Raw genomic sequence first — 20,134 nt, 5'->3', positions numbered from 1 at the left:
TAAACCAAGGGAGATCATGCATTTCCAGCTCGCTCACAGTGGGCCATCTTTTAATCCATATTTTAGCTAGCCAAGCAAATAAACTGTTAGAACCTTTTTTATCTCCCGAAGCTGCAACATTAAATGCAGAGTCTCTACTTAGTGGGCCCAAATCAATAAATTCAGCCTGATCCAACTCTACGTTCCTTCCAACAGTATACCACACCCTTAATATCCAGTCCCATGCCTGTTCTCCAGATTTCTGTTTATATAAATCAGAAAATTCAAGCCTTTCTTTTTGAGTGTAGCACACCTCCTCGTGGGTCACACTCTCAACCTCACCTCTAGGGGCCCACCAGGGCTTTAGTCTGGTTATAGGTCTAGAAGCAAACAGGAGTGTCGGGGGTGGCTCCTGAGGAGAATCTACATTATTTTGCCTGGCAACTGCCTCAGGGGAGGCCATCACTGTTGCCTCAGGCAGTGCAGGGTTTGTCTCCTCAGAGAAAGGTGGAAAGGCTGATGGCAGAATGGGTGGTGAAGGGGATGTTGCCACTACTGGGGATGGGGAAGCTCTTCCTTCTGGCAAAGAAAGGTTCATCAGGCCAGGTGCAGTGGCTCATGCCTGTAATCCCAGCACTTTGGGGGGCCGAGGCAGGTGGATCAGTTGAGGTCAGGAGTTCAAGACTAACCTGGCCAACATGGTGAAACCCTGTCTCTACGAACAATACAAAAATTAGCCAGGCATGGTGGTGGGCGCCTATGATCCCAGCCACCCAGGAGGCTGAGGCAGGAGAATCACATGAACCTGGGAGGCAGAGGTTGCAGTGAGCCAAGATCGTGGCATTGCACTCCAGCCTGGGCGACAGAGTAAGACTCTGTCTCAAAAAAAAAAAAAAAAAAGGTTCAAACTCAAAGTCAGTGTCCCCAGCTTCATCAGGATCCTCCCACATGTTCCCATTCCAAGTTGTAGGGTCCCATTATTTTCTGATCAATGCCCTCACTTTAACAGTAGACATCAAGCGAGGCTGTGCATGCAACTTTCATTCCAAGTTAGCCACTCGCATGATAAGGGCTCTTATGTCTGTTTTTCCACAATTTCAGCTCCAGAGAAAGATAAGACTCTCACTCAGGGCGATCTTAGCAGATTTGAGGCTCAGTATCTGCTTCTGAAGCTGGGAGATAGAATCCATGAGTTCATCATTTTCTTTCATCACTTTGTCCACTGAACTTAGGAGCAACCAACCAGCTTCATTATGTTCCTTGGTTCACCACATATGGTTAAAGGTATTACATAAAGAGTCACTAAACTCTTTGCCTCTCACGAGCCATGAATCAGGAGTGTCAAATGCATTTATTTTGCATAACTCTCTAAATAGTTCACACCAAGGACTATCAGTGTTCTCCATACTATTAGAAGTAGAGTCCTTAGCATTTTGGGGTCTAATCATATTAAGCAGCCAACTCCAGAAACCCAAAATCCAATGAAAGAACTCCATCGTCAATATTCTGTTCCTCTAGAACAACTCCTGGTATCAAAATCTGTATTAGGGTTCTCTAGAGGGACAGAGCTAATGAGAGATATATATATCTCATTATATATATTTATATCTCTTTATATATTTATATATATTTATATCTCTCTCTATATAAATATAAATATTTCTTTATATATATATTTATATCTCTTTATATATATATAAAGGGGAGTTTATTAAGTATTAATTCACATGATCACAAGGTTCCACAATAGGCCGTCTGCAGGCTGAGGACCAAGGAGAGCCAATCCAAGTCCCAAAATTTAAGAACTTGGAGTCCGATGTTCGCGGGCAGGAAGTGTGCAGCAAGGGAGAAAGACGCGGGCTGGGAGGCTAGGCCAGGCTCTCATTTCACATTTTTCTGCCTGTTATATTTTAGCCTCACTGGCAGCTGATTAGATTGTGCCCACCTAGATTAAGGGTGGGTCTGCCCTTTCTAGCCCATTGACTCAAATGTTAATCTCCTTTGGCAACACCCTCACAGACAAACCCAGGATCAACACTTTGTATCCTTCAATCCAGTCAAGTTGACACTCAGTATTAACCATCACAGGTTTACTTCTTTTGGTCATGTTGCTTTAATTGTCGTTTGTCATGTCTGATTCAGGAAAGTCACCATGACCATTGAGGTTTTTAAAGTTGTCACCCTGTTGGGAGCTGTTTGACCCCTGTGCTTTCCTAGTTAGTGTGGCTTTCTTGTGTCACAATGATGTTCTCAGGGCTACCATAGATATTTTCAACTCTGGCTACACTTTTGAGTTATCTGGATGCCTGACTTCTACCTGCAGACTGTGATTTAGTAGAATGCAGGTGAGACACAGGAACGAGAATTGTTGACAAGTTGCACAGGTGACTTTGATACTCAGCCAGACTGAAGAACACCTGGATCACCTGTGCCTTACTCTGGGGATAAGCAAAAGGCTGTTCTTCCTGGTCTGATGTAAGCATGGGCTCTATGCCCATTAAAACATGCTGTGCAAAGTGTGCAAATAGTGCTCCACAGGTCTGATGTGGACTACAAATGTTTTGTTTGTCCTGCAAAGTATTATTGTTTTTAAATTGTGAAATATTTCAAACCTACAGAACAGTAGGGATAATAATGTGATAAAAACTCACACACCTACTGTCCAGTCTAAGAAATCTTATTATTTTGCTCTATTTATTACATATTTTTATTAAAGTAATAAAACTTCATAGATGCAATAGAAGCCCTTCGTGTACCTTTTCCCTACATTCCTACCCTCCCTCCCTCTCCAGGGGTAACAACTGGATTTGGAATTTATCATTCCAATCATTTTTCACTAAATATGTATTCAAAGACTGTATTTAGTGTTCTCTTGTTTTTAAGCATTAAGTATATGGTACAGATTCTGTACAGTATTTTATAAAGTTGGGCCAATATTTTAAAACTGAGACATTTCACATGAAATCAGATTTGTTGCCTTCTCTTGAAACAACAGGAAGGTCTGGCAATGCGGGACTAGCTTTCTGGCAGGACAATGTGCCTTACTGGGCCAAGGCTCTTTGGTGTGACATGGTCCCACTAGTCACACTGTGTAGACATATGCACATGCACCTGGACTGTGTCTCCTTTGATGCAGATCTGGCCCCTGATACTGAACTTCCTTCCATTCCAATTCTTTTCTCTCCTCAAGGCCATTTCTGCTGTCCTCTCCTAAGTGCTGAATGCCAAAGGTGTCTGCCTCTTACTGTATCTCTCGCTGCCTCTCCTTCTGCTCTCTCTTTTCTCTGGTTTTCATTTTTATTTTCTTGCCATGCCCTGCCATTTCTTTTCTTGACTTTAGTACCAGAAGGACCTGGGTTTGTTTTAAAGACTTTGTCCATCCATAGTAAAAGAAGTTTTTTTGACCAGTAAACCTGACCCATCTTAATACATCCGTGACCTCTAGTTTGGACCATTCTCTCTAGTTTTGTTTTTATTTTTATTTTTGTTTTCTTTTCTTTCTTTTTTTTTTTTGAGATGGAGTCTCACTCTGTTGCCCAGGCTGGAGTGCAATGACATGATCTCAGCTCACTACAACCTCTGCCTCCCAGGTTCAAGAGATTTCTGGCTAATTTTTGTATTTTTAGTAGAGATGGAGTTTCCATGTTGTCCAGGCTGGTCTCGAACTCCTGACCTCAAGTGATCCGCCTGCTTCGGCCTCCCAAAGTGCTAAGATTACAGGCGTGAGCCACCTCACCTGGCCCATTCTCGCTAGTTTAAGTGTTGTTCACGTTTTGGAGCTCCAGAAGGCTGGACACTGGATAAAGTGGACTTTCACTAGGTTATACAGTTCTTAAGGGCTGAGATTCTTTTATCTATTTTACCCACAGCAGTTGGCAAAGTGCCACACACTTAATCCCTAAGAATGTATTTACAGAATGAATGAATATTGATGAGTTAAATTGTGTTTTATTACATACATCCTTTTTAATAAGCCAGGCCAGTCCCTGGCCCTCCTTTATTTTTCAGAATACATGTAACCCAAGATGTCTCTCCAGATAAAGATCTGAGCCTGGCAGGGGAGGCACAGAGCAGAGACAGAAGAGTGTTTAGGGCTTATGGTGGTTTTGATGGGAAGTTTTTTGAATAGAAAAGAAGTAAAAGGCTTTCAGATATCCTTGGTATTTGTAAGAATCTGAAGGTGAGAGGGATAAACAAAATATTTTCAGAAAGTGCTGTTTCATGTGTAATGAATGGATTCCTCTTGAAGTGGTTCTTCAACAGAGATTGCACTAAAAAATCAATTGCTTTAAATTACATTTTTATGTCATTCTGCCTGGGTCGGGACTATCAGGCTTTAGACAGTTGACAGCATGAAAGAAATATGTCTGCCATACAGATGACTATAATGCCTTCTGGTGTTTTAGCCAAGGGCAATCCTTGCTAAATATGGAAGTCTTCCCCTATGGGTAGAGACAGTAGGGCTTCTAGTGAGTACTCTATCAGTACCCACATCAGGGTCAGAAACTTCTGAATTAATAAAAACACATTAACTGTCACCAGAGCTATTTTGTGTGTAATATAAAATGCAATAGAAAGTCAGTTTCAATAGCTGGTTGGGAAACAAATGAAAACACGTCTGGAAGTTATAATTCTTATAAATTTAACCCATTAAATCAAACGTGATGAATTTACGATGCAATGTCTCTGCAATAATTCAATCTAAAATAAATCCTCTTTCTGTTTATTGTTTGGAAATAGGTAGTAATGACACCTGAACACTAAATTGTGCTAATCCTAATAAAATTGAGTTACACCAGCTCTGGACTTTGGGTAATAGCATTAGTTGTGTCAGTGGAAGGCACATGACACTTCTGTCATTTTGTTCAGTGTGAGATGGCTTGGTCTTCAAAGTTAGAAAGGGTCACACATTCTCAAATGCATTTTTCAGATGGACATTTGCTGTCACTGCTGAGAATTCATTCAGATAGTTACTATGTCTGCAGTTTTCTTCTCATTTACAATAATATTAAAAGCGAGCTGTAAAGTCTAGGGCTTTGGTAAAAAGTGGCTGATTTTCTTTTCTTTCTTTCTTTTTTTTGAGATAGTCTCACTCTGTTGCCCAGGCTGGAGTGCAGTGGCATGATTTTGGCTCACTGCAACCTCCACCTCCTGGGTTCAAGTGATTCTCCTGCCTCAGCCTCTCAAGTAGCTAGACTAGAGGTGCCTGCCACCATGCCCGGCTAATTTTTGTATTTTTAGTAGAGATGGGGTTTCGCCATGTTGGCCAGGCTGGTCTGAAACTCCTGACCTCAGGTGATCCGCCCGCCTCGGCCTCCCAAAGTACTGGGATTATAGGCACGAGCCACTGCACCCAGGCAGCAGTGGCTAATTTTCATTAGTGCTCACTGCTAAAGCCAGTCCAAATAAAATGCAACTGGCTAAAGAGCAAATCCCATAATTCCACTGTCTAGTTTCCTAGGGCTTCTGAAAGTTGTCAGAATCAAAATGGAGTTGTGGCAAAAACCCTGACAAGCAGAACTGAGAAGGACAGGAAGGGAGGGCTCTCATGCACAAAAGGCTGCAAAAACCACAACCTTGCAAAAAGGACATTGCAACTTTATACACACACATATAGGCACACAATACTTCTGTGAGGACATCTGTCCAACAACTGCCTGTCCAACCTCAGACTGGTATTACTCCTGTTATTGATCCTTGTAGCCAAGGATCTGAAAACAATTATTGAATCCTCATTTTAAAACAAACAAACAAACAAACAAAAAACCTTTGTCTTCCTTTATCTCCATGAATACCCACAGAGTTTACTATGTACATGAACACCTATTCCAAAATAAGCACCATTTTCTTTCAGAGTCTCCTTCTCTGTTTGTTATTTAGGTTGACAGGCTGCTGTAACCAATACACATACTGGAGGGCTTAAAACAACAGAAGTTTATTCTTTCACAATCTGGAGGCTAGCTGTCCAAAATCAACCCTTTGGCAGGGCTGATTTTCTATGGGAGGCTCTGAGGGAAAATCTGTTCCTTGCTTCTTTCCTAGCTTCTGGTGATTGCCTGCTATTTTTGGCATTCTTGACTTGTAGACACATCACTCCAATCTCTGCCTCCATCATCACATGGCATTGTGTGTGTGTGTGTGTGTGTGTGTGTGTGTGTTTCTGTCTATTTGTCTCTGTGTCTAAATTTCCTCTTTTATTATAAGGATACCAGTCATTGTATTAGGGCCCAGACTAATCCAGTATGACCTCATCTTACCTTGATTGCCTCTGCAAAGGCTCTGTTTCCAAATAAGTTCACATGCCCAACTACCTGGGCTTAGGACTTCAACCCTTTTAGGGGACATGACTCAACCTTAATACCTACCTTCCCCTGAGACTGCTACCCCTGGGCCCTCCCAGTCAGAAATTCCAGAGCCATCCACTATACCACTACCATGAGTGTGTGGGTCAGGCATGTTGCACATACCAGCTCATTTAATTCTTACATAGCTCCTATAGTCCTGGCTAATTGTCCCAATTTTAAGAAAACAGAGGCTCAGAAAATTTAGACTGCCAGCTAGAAAGTGTAGAACAAGGATTTCAATTCAGCCATGCCCTTTCCACCATGCCCTACCATTACCCTTATTCAAAAAAAGTTTGATCTTTGGCTTTGGAAGCAATTATTATAACCCAAGTCTAGCTCTTTCACAACTTTTCACTCAAACAGAGTTACCAAAAGAGTGGGTATGAGAGACTTGGCCAGGACAAATACTGGTGATCGATTTTCTCCAGACCTTAGAATATCTGACTATTTTCCACCATGCGATGATGATACTTTTGTGTTAGATTACATTTTAGCCATAGGAAAATGATCATCTGTCAAGAGAACCTCTCACTTCTCCCATGGATGCATTTCTAAAACATTTTATAAATTGCATTTGTGCATATCCAGTTTTTTAATGCATTGGGGCAATTTGACTTTTAAAAGAATCTTATCTGTTGTCAAGTTCTATTTCTCTCTCCTTAAATAATTTTTAAAGTCACTTTCCTCATCATTATCCTCAATATAATAGCTAATATTTCCATTTCTCTAACTTGACTATTGCAGTGGCTTCCAATAGGTCTCTCTGCCTCCAGTTTCCTCCCATACAATCCACCCTTGACAGTGCTGACTCATTCTGATGCTTAAAAGCATGTTTTATGTATTTAAAAAGTGTTATATTAACATTTAACAAATATTTACGGAGTGTACTCTGTGCCAGGTGTTTTTCTAGGTACTGGGATACAGCAGTAACCCAAAGGAACAAAAAATCCTGCCCTCGGGGAGCTTATATTCTGCAAAGTTCATTCTTGTAATTATATATCTTTGTACCACATATTTTGCTACAAATCTTAGCAGACAGGAATAATGATGATGATGGTGGTGGTGGTTTCCATTTTGTTAAACTTCTATTATGTGTCATCCATTATCCTAAGCCATTATAACAACCCATGTGGTAGCTATTATTGTACTGATTTTTGCACAGGAGAAAACTGAGACTCAGACAGTGAAGTAAGTCCAAAGGCAGAGACTTAAAAAAATGAGGCTAGGCATGGTGGCTCACACTATAATCTCGGCACCTTGGAAGGCTGAGGTGGATCACTTGAGACCAGGAAGTTCAAGACCATCCTGGGCAACATAGCAAAACCCTACTTCTCCAAAATTAAATAAAAATTAGCTGGGCATGGTGGCACACACCTGTAATTCTAGGTACTTGGGAGGCTGAGGAAGGTGGATTGCTTGTGCCCAGGAGTTAGAGGCTGCGGTGAGCCATGATCATGCCACTGCACTCCAGCTTGGGTGACAGAGCAAGACTTTGTCTCTAGAAAAACTGTTGAGCTGGGCACAGTGGCTCACGCCTGTAATCCAAGCACTTTGGGAAGCCAAGTTGGGTGGATCACCTGACATCAGGAGTCTAAGACCAACCTGGCCAACATGGTGAAACCCAGTCTTTACTAAACACACAAAATTAGCTGGTGTGGTGGCACATGCCTGTAATCTCAGCTATTCAGGAGGCTGAGGCAGGAGAATCCCTTGAACCCTGGAGGCAGAGGTTGCAGTGAGCCGAGATCGTGCCATTGCACTCCAGCCTGGGTGACAAGAGTAAGACTCTGTCTCAAGAAAAATACAACACAAAACCCTGTCTCTACTAAAAACACAAAAATTAGCTGGGCGTGGTGGCAGACGCCTGTAGTCGCAGCTACTCAGGAAGCTGAGGCAAGAGAATCACTTGAACCAGGGAGGCGGAGGTTGCAGTTAGCCAAGACTGTGCCACTGTATTCCAACATGGGTGATAAGAGCAAGACTCTGTTTCAAAAAACAAAACAAAACAAAACATCGAAGGCAAGATTTGAATCCAGCACTTTCTTTCTTCAAGACATTGGCCACTTCACTACACATCCTGTCTTAGATGTTCAAAGGGTTTATGAATAAATAATGGAACTCTATGGAAGCTCTTTGTAATACAAATAACCACTGCAATAATCTGTTTATAAAATGAAAATGTGATATACTTACTTCACCTAAAGCACGGTTTGCCCTCCAGGGGACATTTGGCAACATCTGGAGGCACTGTTGATAGTCACAATGTCAGCAGCAGTGGTGCTACTGGCGTCTAGTGCGTAGAGGCCAGCGTGCCTTCATCTGCTATGACTGGTATAACAAAATACCTTAGAGTGGGTCGCTGACAAACAACGGAAATTCATTTTTACAGTTCTGGAGGCTAAAAGTCCAAGATCAAGGTGCCAGCAAATTAGATATTTACTGAGGACTTGCACTCTACTTCATTGCTAGTGCCTCTAGCTGCATCCTCATTTGGTGGAAGGAGTCATCAAGCTCCTTCCAGTCTCATTGATAAGGGCACTACTAATCTAACTCAGGAGGGCTCTGTCCTCATGACCCCATCTCCTGCTAAAGGCTTTTAATACTATTACACTGCTGATTAAGTGTCAACATATGAATTTTGGGAGGACAGAAACATTCAGACCACACCACAGGAAAATAGACCTCTACAATGAAGGGAACTATCTGGCACAAAACAGCGCGAGACTGAGAAACCCTGACACATCATGAGGCAGTTGGATACATTTTAAAAACATTTAGACCGTTATTTTTCCTTTCTATTTTTAACATCGCTGGCTGAATGTACTCTTTATGCATTGAAATAAACCTTGTTTATATTTTAAAGGCACCCGCCTCCATCCCCATATTTCAACTTAAATTTAGTAATGGATTTTCCGGGAAAAGTGCATATCAGTTGAACACTTTTACAAAACATATATTTCTAAGTTTTAAGTACCGTTTTACCCAATTGTTTACAGAAACATTAACTCTAATGCTTTGTATAATTTTAAAATATTATTCATACTCTGTTCTTCGTTTATAAAAATGATGCCAAAGAGCAATGCCAGGGGACGTTCTTCTCTAAACCGATTGACTGTAGAAGTGATGGATCTGCACTGAGTCATCCACTCAAGCAAGTCTTCATCCTGGTAGCCCTTTGGAAAGCAGTTTAGACTAGAGACCGACATGTAGTCTGTGACTGTGGAACAGTTGTTTTTTCTGGGAGACTAACTGATCTGTGTTTGATTCAATTCTGTGACATTGATCTTGAGAGCATCATGTTTTCCTACTAAGTCCCAAGAACATTCCTGGCCTTCATAATCCCACCTCATGGTTTGAAAGTCAAAAATAGAAATTCATATGACAAAATGGAAGTCACATTCATTTGATCATTTTTTTTTTCCTTTAAAAACAGTCCTTAAAAGTTCTTTGGGGTAGGGTGGAGGCAGCACTTGAAGAGGTCAGCAGCCATGGCTTGGTATAAAGAGCTCCCCTGTTCCTCAGAGGCCTGGAATTTGTTTACGAAGGGCTCTGTTTCTTGACAGACATGACAAGACACAGTTTTTGAACTCCTCTACATCGAAGAGTGTACACTTACTTCAGCATGAACGTCTGCTTCCAGACCAGGGCGAGGTAGCTGCTTTACTCCAACTTTCGTAATGCTCCAAGAGATTAAGTGCCCTCATCTTCAGTGGACATCAAAGTTTTGATTAGACAACTAACTTTTCTAATAAATTTCTGGGCTTCTTCTGAATAATCTTTCAAAAATTTTAGGGAGATTTCTGTACATACACTCGGGAGACAAAAATCATGATTTCCCTGGAGTTTTTATTACATCCTCATTATTCTTACCTATTTCTTCAGTAGTCCTAGCAATGAGAACCAGACAAGATCATCTTGGCCAAACGACCAATGCTATTGGTTTACTGCCCCGTTTCAGTTGGAGACAAGAATGGTGGATCCTCGTCACCTCCACGGAGGGAACACAGAGAACATTCACTGTTAAAATATGATACCTATAATCAGGAAAACCTATGGTTTTACCATAGCAGTTTTACAGATGAGGTTATTTTTGGGGTGTTGAAAAAGCAGCAATTAAAAGTTCCAACACAGTTTATTCATGCCTCAATAAATTATTTCCCTACCAAGTATACTGTAAAGAAACACCTAATGTCTGGCCTCAGTGTCCTCACGGGCTAATGTGGCAATTATTAAGCGTGTAGAATTTGAGCAAACTTTCTAAACCTCTCCTGCATGTCTTACTCTAATTCCACAGCCCCTTAAATCGCCTCCCTGGGATCCAAGCGGCTTGGAAAAAATGAAGGAAGTCTGAACAGCCAGGGACCTAAGGAATCAAGTTTCATTTACTAAGAAAAACTAGAAGGACTGCGATTAGATTAGGCAAGGTGGGAAAGGGATACTGGCAGGTAAAGCGCCGGAAAGTTACAACTTGGGTTATTTTCTAACTGGCGTCTTGCAAAGGGACACCGTGTAGGTATCCCGCTCGCTAACTTGTAAATGAACTTCACGTTCTCTTTGGTGGCAGGAGAATTCTGAATGTGAGAACCTGGCGGCCGTTCAACGACCCCGCCCTCGGGGTCCCCAGGGGGCGTCCTCTGGCGAGCCTGATTGTCTGGGGCGAAGGCACAGGACTAGCAGCGAGGGAGGAGGAGAACCAGGGCCGCCGACCCCGAAAACACACACAAAACGGCCTGACTCTCCTTTGGTGGGAACTTCCCCGGCCGCCAGCGGAGCGGGAACGGGAGGGGGCGGCGGGGCGGCGGTTCCCTTCGCCGAGGCGGAGAACAGCGCGCGCTAAGCTCGGGGCGCGCGGCGAGCGCAGCGGCCGCCGCCTCCTCCCTTCCCCGCCTCCGCCGGCGCTGCCTCCTCCCTCCGCCCAGCTCGGCCTCTCTTGCTCCCTCCCCTCCTGGCTGGCTTCGGCGGCGGCGGGCGGGGAGGGCGTGCGCCGGCCGAGAGGTGTCGGCGGCGAGGCAAAGGAAGTTTCAAGTGGAAGGTCGTCCACCCGCCGGCGCGTCCTCCTGCTCTCCTCCGCAGCATCATGGCGGAGCCGAGTGGCTCGCCCGTGCACGTCCAGCTTCCGCAGCAGGCGGCCCCGGTGACAGCGGCGGCGACGGCCCCAGCGGCCGCGACAGCAGCGCCGGCCCCAGCAGCTCCCGCGGCCCCGGCCCCGGCCCCGGCCCCGGCCCCGGCCCCAGCCCCAGCCCCGGCGGCACAGGCTGTGGGCTGGCCCATCTGCAGGGACGCGTACGAGCTGCAGGAGGTTATCGGTCAGTGCTGCGGGCGCGGCGGGGCCGGCACAGGCCGGGCGCCGAGGCCGGGCGGGAGGCGCGGCCGGGGGCGGGAGGGGGCGCGGGATGCTGGGCTCGTCTGCATGCACGCCTTGGAGGCAGAGCGGCCAGCTTCAGGCCTACCGCCTTCAACAGTTTTTTTATTTTTTAAATGTATTTGTTCGTTCTCTGAGCGCTGGTGCTGCAGGAGGCGGCGCGGCGGATGTGACTCGCACTGCAGACGAGCCGCATGCTGCAAACTTTTATCTCCTGGATCGCCGGGGCGGTGGAGCGGGGGACCCGGCGGCGCCGCCGCATCTCCCTCCGCCCGCGTGCCGGGGCCGCAGCCCGTGGCCGATAGCCACGCGGACAGGCAGCCACGGGTGGGGTGGGTTTGCTGGGGCGCCGCCCTGGACTTCCAGTGCCCCGGGGGCCGCGTCCTGGGGGACTCTGCGGGCGCAGCAGCTCCTCTGCTTCACGTCGTTATCCTCTCGCCGTGGGTAACGGGGCCACGTAGAAGCCTCGGAGGCGCCAGTGCTTTCCCGAGGCCGGGGAGGATGCTGGCCTCTCTCCCTGACAGCCGCCACTCCACGCCCGCCTTGCAGCCCGGCTCTCCGCGCCACTCGGAGCGCCCGGGTACCCGCCTCCCTCCGTGCCAGGGTGCGCCGCCTGCCGCCCAGTCCGGCCCCCCGGGGAAAGCGGGTGCCCTGGCCTCCTGCCCTGCACCGGGCCGATGCTTCCCTCTGGTCCAGGCCGAGCTACAACAGTGAAACCCGAGGCTGCCGGTGATCCGCTCCCTGCCTTTCGATGCCTTCTGGCCGGCTCACAAATATCACCTTATCTTACATTTTTAAATACCTGGCAGAGTCGCAGGGCTCGGCGTTACTTTTTCTTGGGCCAAGCACATGAAGGGCCAGGAGATTTGTTTTGTCCCTTCACCTATTGGATCATCCAGTTTGAGAGTCTTGTCACTTAGGGAAGCCTCCAGGTAAAGTGGGCCCTCAGCGTCTAACCTTACTGACGCAGGGATGGGATGTTGCCTTCCCAGAATCTTGGTATGTAAGTACAGCGATGAAAAAGGAGTTCAGCATATTTATCTTAAGTATTTTTTCTAACTTTCACTTAAAAAAATTCGTCACGGCCGGGCGCGGTGGCTCAAGCCTGTAATCCCAGCACTTTGGGAGGCCGAGACGGGCGGATCACGAGGTCAGGAGATCGAGACCATCCTGGCTAACACGGTGAAACCCCGTCTCTACTAAAAAATACAAAAAACTAGCCGGGCGAGGTGGCGGGCGCCTGTAGTCCCAGCTACTCGGGAGGCTGAGGCAGGAGAATGGCGTAAACCCGGGAGGCGGAGCTTGCAGTGAGCTGAGATCCGGCCACTGCACTCCAGCCTGGGCGGCAGAGCGAGACTCCGTCTCAAAAAAAAAAAAAAAAAAAAATTCGTCACCTCCCTTTAAAACAAAACAGCTACAAAAATTTCATTAGGTGTTTAAATGAGCCTTTATCACCTGCTGTTGTGGAATAAAACATAGCATAGACGGAAATATATATATCACTATATGCGTAGAAATACGTGAGAAAATGTTGGGCAGGTCAGTAACCTAGGATATATACAAGCTTCAGATAACCTATAATAGGCATCTGTAGACAAAATTCTTTGAAAACCCAGATCTTCCATAATTTTTGACCAAAGACTCTCATGGGGTGAGTCTTCATGTCACTGCCTGAAATAAATAGCTTCAGGGACTTCTCAAAGCCTGGAATATTCCATGGAAACCTCTTTAACCTGGCATATAAGCCCTGTACCCTCAACCTGCCTGCCTCTTCCCATTGTCTCCTCTCACTGATTGCTTCCTGAATACACCGATGTCTTCCGCACATCTGGTCTTCCATTCTTTGCTGCCTTGCAGAGGCTCTTCCCTCCCGTGAGTGCCCATCTTTGTGTACTAAATCTCACTCTGCTTCCAAGGTGAGTGTGAATATTCTTTGAGAGGCCCTCTGCTTTCAAGGCAAAATGCTGTGGTTTCTTCTGCCCCTCTTTTTACAGACTTTATAGCATGTAACCTCATAGTTGTTATTTGTGCAACAAGATCTGAAGGCCTGCTATGTCCCAAGCATTGCCCCAGTTGCTAGCAATATAGAAATTAACAAAAGATCCCTGCCCTAAGTTGTTAGGAGACATAGGGAAAGGATCCTATAGGATGTGATGAGTAAGTGCTGGGAGAGCCCGAAGGAGGGAGTAACTGCCAGGAGAGAGAAGGAAGCAGAGTATTTCTTAGTAGAGGTCATATTTGAGCTAGGTTTTAGGTCTGAGTTTGTAAGGTGCTTAATTATTTCCACTGTTACCTTCAGTAACCAGCTGTGAACTCTGTTTCTGACAGGAAGAGGTGGGCCATAAAAGTTGAATAATGGTATCTACCACATAATTTTCCATAGAGTCCACAGGATTGGTAGAACTTATAATCAATTTATATACCTACTTGGTTAATTATTAGGGTTAAAATACAGACGTTGCCTTTTGAAAACAGTATTTTTTTGGTGAACTAATAAAATCTGAGTTTAAGTTGAGTGGGATTAATGGCAGAACTTCTTTCAGTTTGCAGTCCCAGCGGTGTTAATTATGGTGGTCAATTTAGTGGAAAAAAAGAAATTTTTTTTTGTTGTTGTTCTCAAACTCCTCTCAAACAGAGTTTGAGAACAAAAACACCTGCTTATTCTACCCTGACTTTTGCACATTTGCATTGTGGGAAGGGCTTTTCTATGAAAAATATGAAGTTTATCTCATATTTTCCCAACTAAAAGAGAAAGAGATGGCCTGTGTGGGGGCCCTGTTATTGAAAAATCAAATTGCTAGAATAGGTTTTTCGCAAGGGCTTCATGTTTATAGGGAATTACAAACCTGTTTCCATTTAGGGTTTAATGCTAGTTGAGCGATTAAGACTGAACTTGTGGTTAAGCACTTTTGCTTAAACATTACATGCAGAAGTTAGCAGTTCAAACACTGAACCAGTTTCAACATGAACGCCAGTTGACAGCCTTTGCTTCTACCCGCCATACGGCAGGTGTCATATGATATGACTCCAGCAGTGTGAACCGTGACCAGCAGCAGGAGGCTCAGATGTGCCTGAGCAGAAAGCCAAAGGAGGCACCATGTTTTAACTTTCCAGCATGGCATGGGCACGGAGGACTTTTTCTTTATTTCCTTCTGGGCAGAGTTTGGGGCCCGCAGGATTAGGAGAGAGTAAGTTTCCTAAAATCCAAACAAAGCACGTTCAGTTGTTTGACTTCTGTTTTAGAAAAATAAACACAGGATTTTGCAAGCCTAAAAATAAAGTTTTCTCTTTATTGTATTGTTGTTCTTGTGTTTTAAAAGGTCGGTGGAGAAACTGTAATGCTCTTAGGAGTATTCTGGTTCAGAAGTTTATTCATGACCTGGAAGTGATGTAGAATCGATTGGAAGGAGTTTTATATTTACAGAGGGGTTAAAAATGTTGGAAATTATTAAATTCCTTCTTCTAGCCATTGATATCCTTGTCTTAGTAGATTTCAAATATTTCTATCTTTTTGGAGGCTTTCCGACCTGTTTATACTCTTCAGCCTTGTTAATCTTTGTTCCGTACCTCTCTAAAGAAGGAATTTGGGGGTGAGTTGAGCCCCCAAAGGCAGGTACCCCTACCTTTAGAAGTATAAGGGGCACTTAAAGCTATGCCAGTTGAAAACTTAATTTGTTGGTGGTATTAATAATATTACCTAGATTTGCTAAACAGGGAATGAAAGTGAATCATGTAAGTGTTTACTTGGCCGTCTGTAATGGAATGGAGCTTCTCATTCAAAGAGTGGTAGTCACTGAAGTACCAGTTTCTGTATTTGAATCAGATGATTCCAGCAGTGTTGTTATCTTTGCTGAATTTCTTCTGAGAAACACTAGACTCCTGCCTCAACGTATATGTTTGATTTTCTTAGTTTTTTTTTTTTTTTTTTTTGCAGGATGCACCTCTCTTTATGTAGTTTTATACTAGATTTCTCAGTGTTGCTTCACTTTTGTCCTGGGTGGTCATTTAGAATGACCTAAAAGTAACAAATTGCCATCTTAGTCAACAGGAAGAGTTTGAGTTCTAGAATCCTGGACGTGGTTTGACAGAGGGTTCCTTTGAATGCTTTATTTCTCTCCTATGAGGCTTTGTTTATCCATTGAGGTGTGTTTTCCTCAGGTCCAGGTAATAGTGCATATGGCCAGGTCTTTAAGCCTCTCGTAAAATGAGATTGTAAACAGCCCCGGGCATTCCCACTTCGCTCTGTGCTCTCAGAGTTTCTGTGGATTTAAATGGTTTGGGGATTAGAACTGGTTTTTATAGATATCCTAGAGGCAGTCTGAGGACAGTGGTACCTTTGCTGGCACTGGGGTAAGGGAACCAGAGCGCTGAGTGTGTGTTCTGATCTCCCAGACCTTTACACCAGGCTGCCTTGGTGCTGCAGTGCATCTTTGACCTTGATTAGTTTGTTTGTTGTTGTTTTTAAAATACTAAATGATGCCTGAGACACTTTGTCTCAAAGAAGACAGGGCTTTGATTTTAATTTCATTTCACTTATTTTTTATAAGTAGAAAAATGTATATAGAAATGTTCTTTTGTATTTTTTATTATTTTTTTTGATGCAGGGTCTCACTCTGTCGCCCAGGCTAGAGTGCCGTGGTGCAATCATACCTCACTGTAGCCTGGAACTCTTGGACTCAAGTGATCTTCCCACATGAGCCTCATGAGTAGCTGGGACTATAGGTGCAAACCATCATGCCTGCCTATTTTTTTTTTTTTTTTAAAGAGTTGGGGGTCTCACTATGTTGCCCAAGCTGGTCTTGAACTCCTGAGCTAAGCGATACTCCTGCCTTGGCTTCCCAACGTGTTGGGATTACAGGTGTGTGCCTGGCCTCTTTATATATATAATTTTTCTTTCTTTTTTTTTTTTTTTTTTGTAAGACAGAGCCTTGCTCTGTTGCCTGGGCTGGATTGCAGTGGCACCATCTCAGCTTACTGCAACCTCCGCCTCCTAGGTTCAAACAGTTGTCCTGCCTCAGCCTCCCAAGTAGCTAGTATTACAGGCCCGGCTAATTTTTGTATTTTTTGTTAGAAACGGGGTTTCACCATGTTGGCCAGGCTGGTCACGAAGTCTTGGCCTCGAGTAACCCGCGCGCCTCAGCCTCCCAAATTGCTAGGATTATAGGTGTGAGTCACTGTGCCCGGCCTCTTTTGTATTATTTTTATTGTGGTAAAATATACACAACAAAAATTATACCATTTTAACCATTCTTAAAGTGTGCAATTCAGTAGAATTAATTATATTTACAAGATAAATACTCTTTTAGCTGTCATGGGGCTGGGGGGAGATCTCAAGGTAAAAAGAAACTATGGTAAAGTGACTGCAATCCTTTATATATGTATTTGATTTTTAACTAATGATATTATGAATTCTTCCCTGACTTTTATGGTTTATTGTATACTACATTTACTGACGGTGTTTGAAAATAAGTTGCAGTAGTGCTGGCCCTGGAGTCCGACAGCCTGGTCTGTTTCATGTCCTGCAGTGGCAGTCACTGATGCTGCGACCTTGAGCAAATGACTTAGATGTGTCTGCACTCAGTTTCCTCATTGGTAACATAGAGATGATAAAAATAGGGTTGTGAGGAATGAGAGAATGTAAAGCACTGAGAATCGTGCCTGGCACACAGCATGCTTTCAATTAGTCTTAGCCATAACTTCTATAGACTTCATTTGCTAATCAGATGCAAGTTATCAGGAGAGAACACAGTCCTATCTTTGGCAAGATTCTGGAGTGGCTTGAAGAGTTTCTCTGCTATGCTTCTAGCAGGGAGGAGGTAGGAAGGAGAGGTTGTTCCCTAGTCCCACTCTTCTGCTGGGCTGCTGGAAGGGGCTTATAAGGGGAGAGGCCCCGGAGGATCTGGCTTCTCCTTGCACCTCCACTGCTATGGGAGGAAACTGAAGAGACCTGTGGAGCTCCTGGCGATTTGGACAGCTCAGGGGTTTAGGTGCCAAATGGCCCTCTGACAAGTGATGAGAGCATCCTGCGGGAAGGTTGCTGAAGAGGAGCAGCCCATTATGAGAGGGCTCTGAGAACAACCTGCTAAGACTGCACTTTCCTCCACCTCTGAGTTTGCCTGGAGGCTGCCATGCTGGCAGGAAATGCTGCTGACTAAAAGAAACACTCCCTGTGTGTCCCAGCCAGTGTGAGGACAGAGGCCTTCATTTTCAGATAAAGTCATCACCATGGCTTCCCTGTCTCCTTCTTTCCCTCTCTGCTTTTCCCTCAGTTTATAAATATTCTCAAGCCTGTCTCTTATCTTTAAATGACAAAAGAGAACAAAACAAAACACTCTCCCTGTTTCTTTCTCCTCTGGCTACTCCCTTATCTCATTTCTTCCTTTCACTGCTAAACTGTTTCAAGGAACCTCCCATTCCCTCTCTGCCCACTGCAGTCTGGCTTCTGCCCTTTCCCTGAGAAACCCAAGTTACTGTCTCTGAAATCACTGTGACTCTTCTGTGGCCAGAGCCAGTGGACACTGCAGTCCTTCTTTCTGCTCTCTGCAGGGTTAGGTGCCATCTTTCATTCTCCTTTTGGAAAGGCATTTGCTTGAGCTTCCATGCCATGCCTTCCTTCTGGACTTCCTGTACTCCGCTGCCTGCCTCGGATGCAGGATCCACATCTCTATCTGTTTGAGGCTTCAACTACCACCTCAAATGCCGAGATCTTCCTGACTATAGACCAGTGTTTGGACTACCTTTTTAATGTCTTCGTTTGCATGTTTCACAGGGACTTCATACAGTTAAACTCATTGTCTCTCCACCCTTGCCTCAGTCCTAATCTGGTTCCTTCTATATTCATCTTCTTGAGAGGCTGGCCATCCTGTACTTTCCTGTCTTCGTCCATCTCTCACATCTGTGTGGTCATCCAGTCCTAAATACTCCACCTCCTTGAAATCTTCTTTGATTTGACTCTGACTCTTCATGTCGGCCACCACTGGTTTAGTTCAGGCCCTTATCGATTCTTATTTGAATGATTGTAATAATTTCCTAATCAGGTTCCTTTTTTCCATTCTTGTTTCTGGCTGTAGTGTGCATTGCTACCAGAATGATACTGATATACCAAAATTCTTTATCACGTTTCTCCCAGGCTGAAACGCCTTTAGTAACTCTCCCATCATTCTCAAGACTAATTTGAAGCACAGTGCTTAAGGCCTTTTGGGAATTGTCTCTTGCCTCCCTTTTCAGCCACATCTTGTCATTTCCAGTCTCAGGACAGACTCTCTAGCCAGTGGGAACGTTTTGTAGTTGCTGAAATGCCTCTTCTAGGCAAGATTTCCCTCTGCTTGGAACACCATTCCAAGACCCTTATTCCAAGATCCTTTCTTCCATTTTCATCTATGTAGCAAAGAGCTCTGTCTCTTCTTTTAAATATCGCCCTTATTGAAGTATAATTTGCATGTGGGAAAGTGTACATATAAAAAATGTATATCTTGGTGCATGTTCATGAATTGAACACACCATGTAACCAGCACCCTGACTGGGCCTCCCTTCTCATACCCTGAACAGGTGGTTTCTTGTCACACAAATAATCTCTGCCTCTAGAGCCCCGCTCCTGACTTGCCCTTCAGGCTCTGTTGGGTCTTTCACTCCCTGGCAGTTCTCATACTGTCTGCAAATTGTTTCTTCCTTGCTAGCCTGGCTGTAGACTGTTAAGTCTTCTTTGAGGACAGGGTCTCTCATCTCCATACCCCGCATGTCATAATAGGTATTTAATAAATGTTTTCTGGATGAAGGTCTGAGTTTTGGATAAATACTCCCTCCCCACCTTGTGGAAGAGGAACATTGCCTGACATCTAAAAATTTGCCTCGCTGGATCCTGAGGATTTGATCTTGCCTGTGGTTAATGATGGTGCTTATTTAGTTGCGTTTGGGCCAATCAGCTTAAAGGACTCTGTAGAAATTAGCTCATTAATCCTCACAGATGAAGAGTAAGCACTTTGAGTGCGTCCACCTGCATGTGTTGTGGAGGTAGGCATGCAGAGGCCTGGCTCTCCTGAGGTCATAGGACTGAGAGGTGGCCTTTCTGGCTGGATGAAAGGACCCAGAACTCCCTGCCACAGTTCTGGCATCCATAGACATTGTAGGGTGGAGTGGGGAAGTCCCACACTGCCCTTCAAAAGCTCTAGAGCTTTGTTTTCTTGAGTATACCAGTGATCTCTGTCTCTTGCTGTTCATGTATTTATATATAACGCTCACCTTGAAGTGCTGTGGAACGTCTTCCTGTGTAGGAATCAGGACTGCTGGAGACCATCAGGGATATAGGTGAAACACAGGAGCGGAACTGCAGAACAAGTGGCTTTCAAAGGTTGTTAGGATGGCAGGAGTTCTATTTTTATAAATTATAAAAATATTTTTTTAAGGGACTGACAGGATAGGGTGGGTGTGGTACCTGCTAAGACCATAGAAC

General features: G+C 44.5%; 1 protein-coding gene across 3 annotated transcripts in view; it reads left to right on the top strand.

Moving 5' to 3' along the window:
- Positions 1-11,272: 11,272 nt before the first annotated feature.
- Positions 11,273-20,134, top strand: part of LOC105483292 (serine/threonine kinase 39) — a 293,955-nt gene continuing 285,093 nt past the window's right edge. For 2 of the 3 annotated variants that reach the window (XR_988152.3, XM_071072893.1), the window contains exon 1: positions 11,273-11,629. Coding sequence is in view for 2 of the 3 variants with exons in the window: in XM_071072893.1 (XP_070928994.1) it covers positions 11,401-11,629 (229 nt within the window). In the remaining variant the exon portion in view is untranslated. The remainder of the gene's footprint in view (positions 11,630-20,134) is intronic. The other variant, XM_011744080.2, reaches the window with a different exon arrangement.

This window comes from Macaca nemestrina, chromosome 11 (genome assembly GCF_043159975.1).
Source record: "Macaca nemestrina isolate mMacNem1 chromosome 11, mMacNem.hap1, whole genome shotgun sequence".
Lineage (NCBI taxonomy): Eukaryota > Metazoa > Chordata > Mammalia > Primates > Cercopithecidae > Macaca > Macaca nemestrina.
This window is presented reverse-complemented; position numbering and strand designations above follow the sequence as displayed.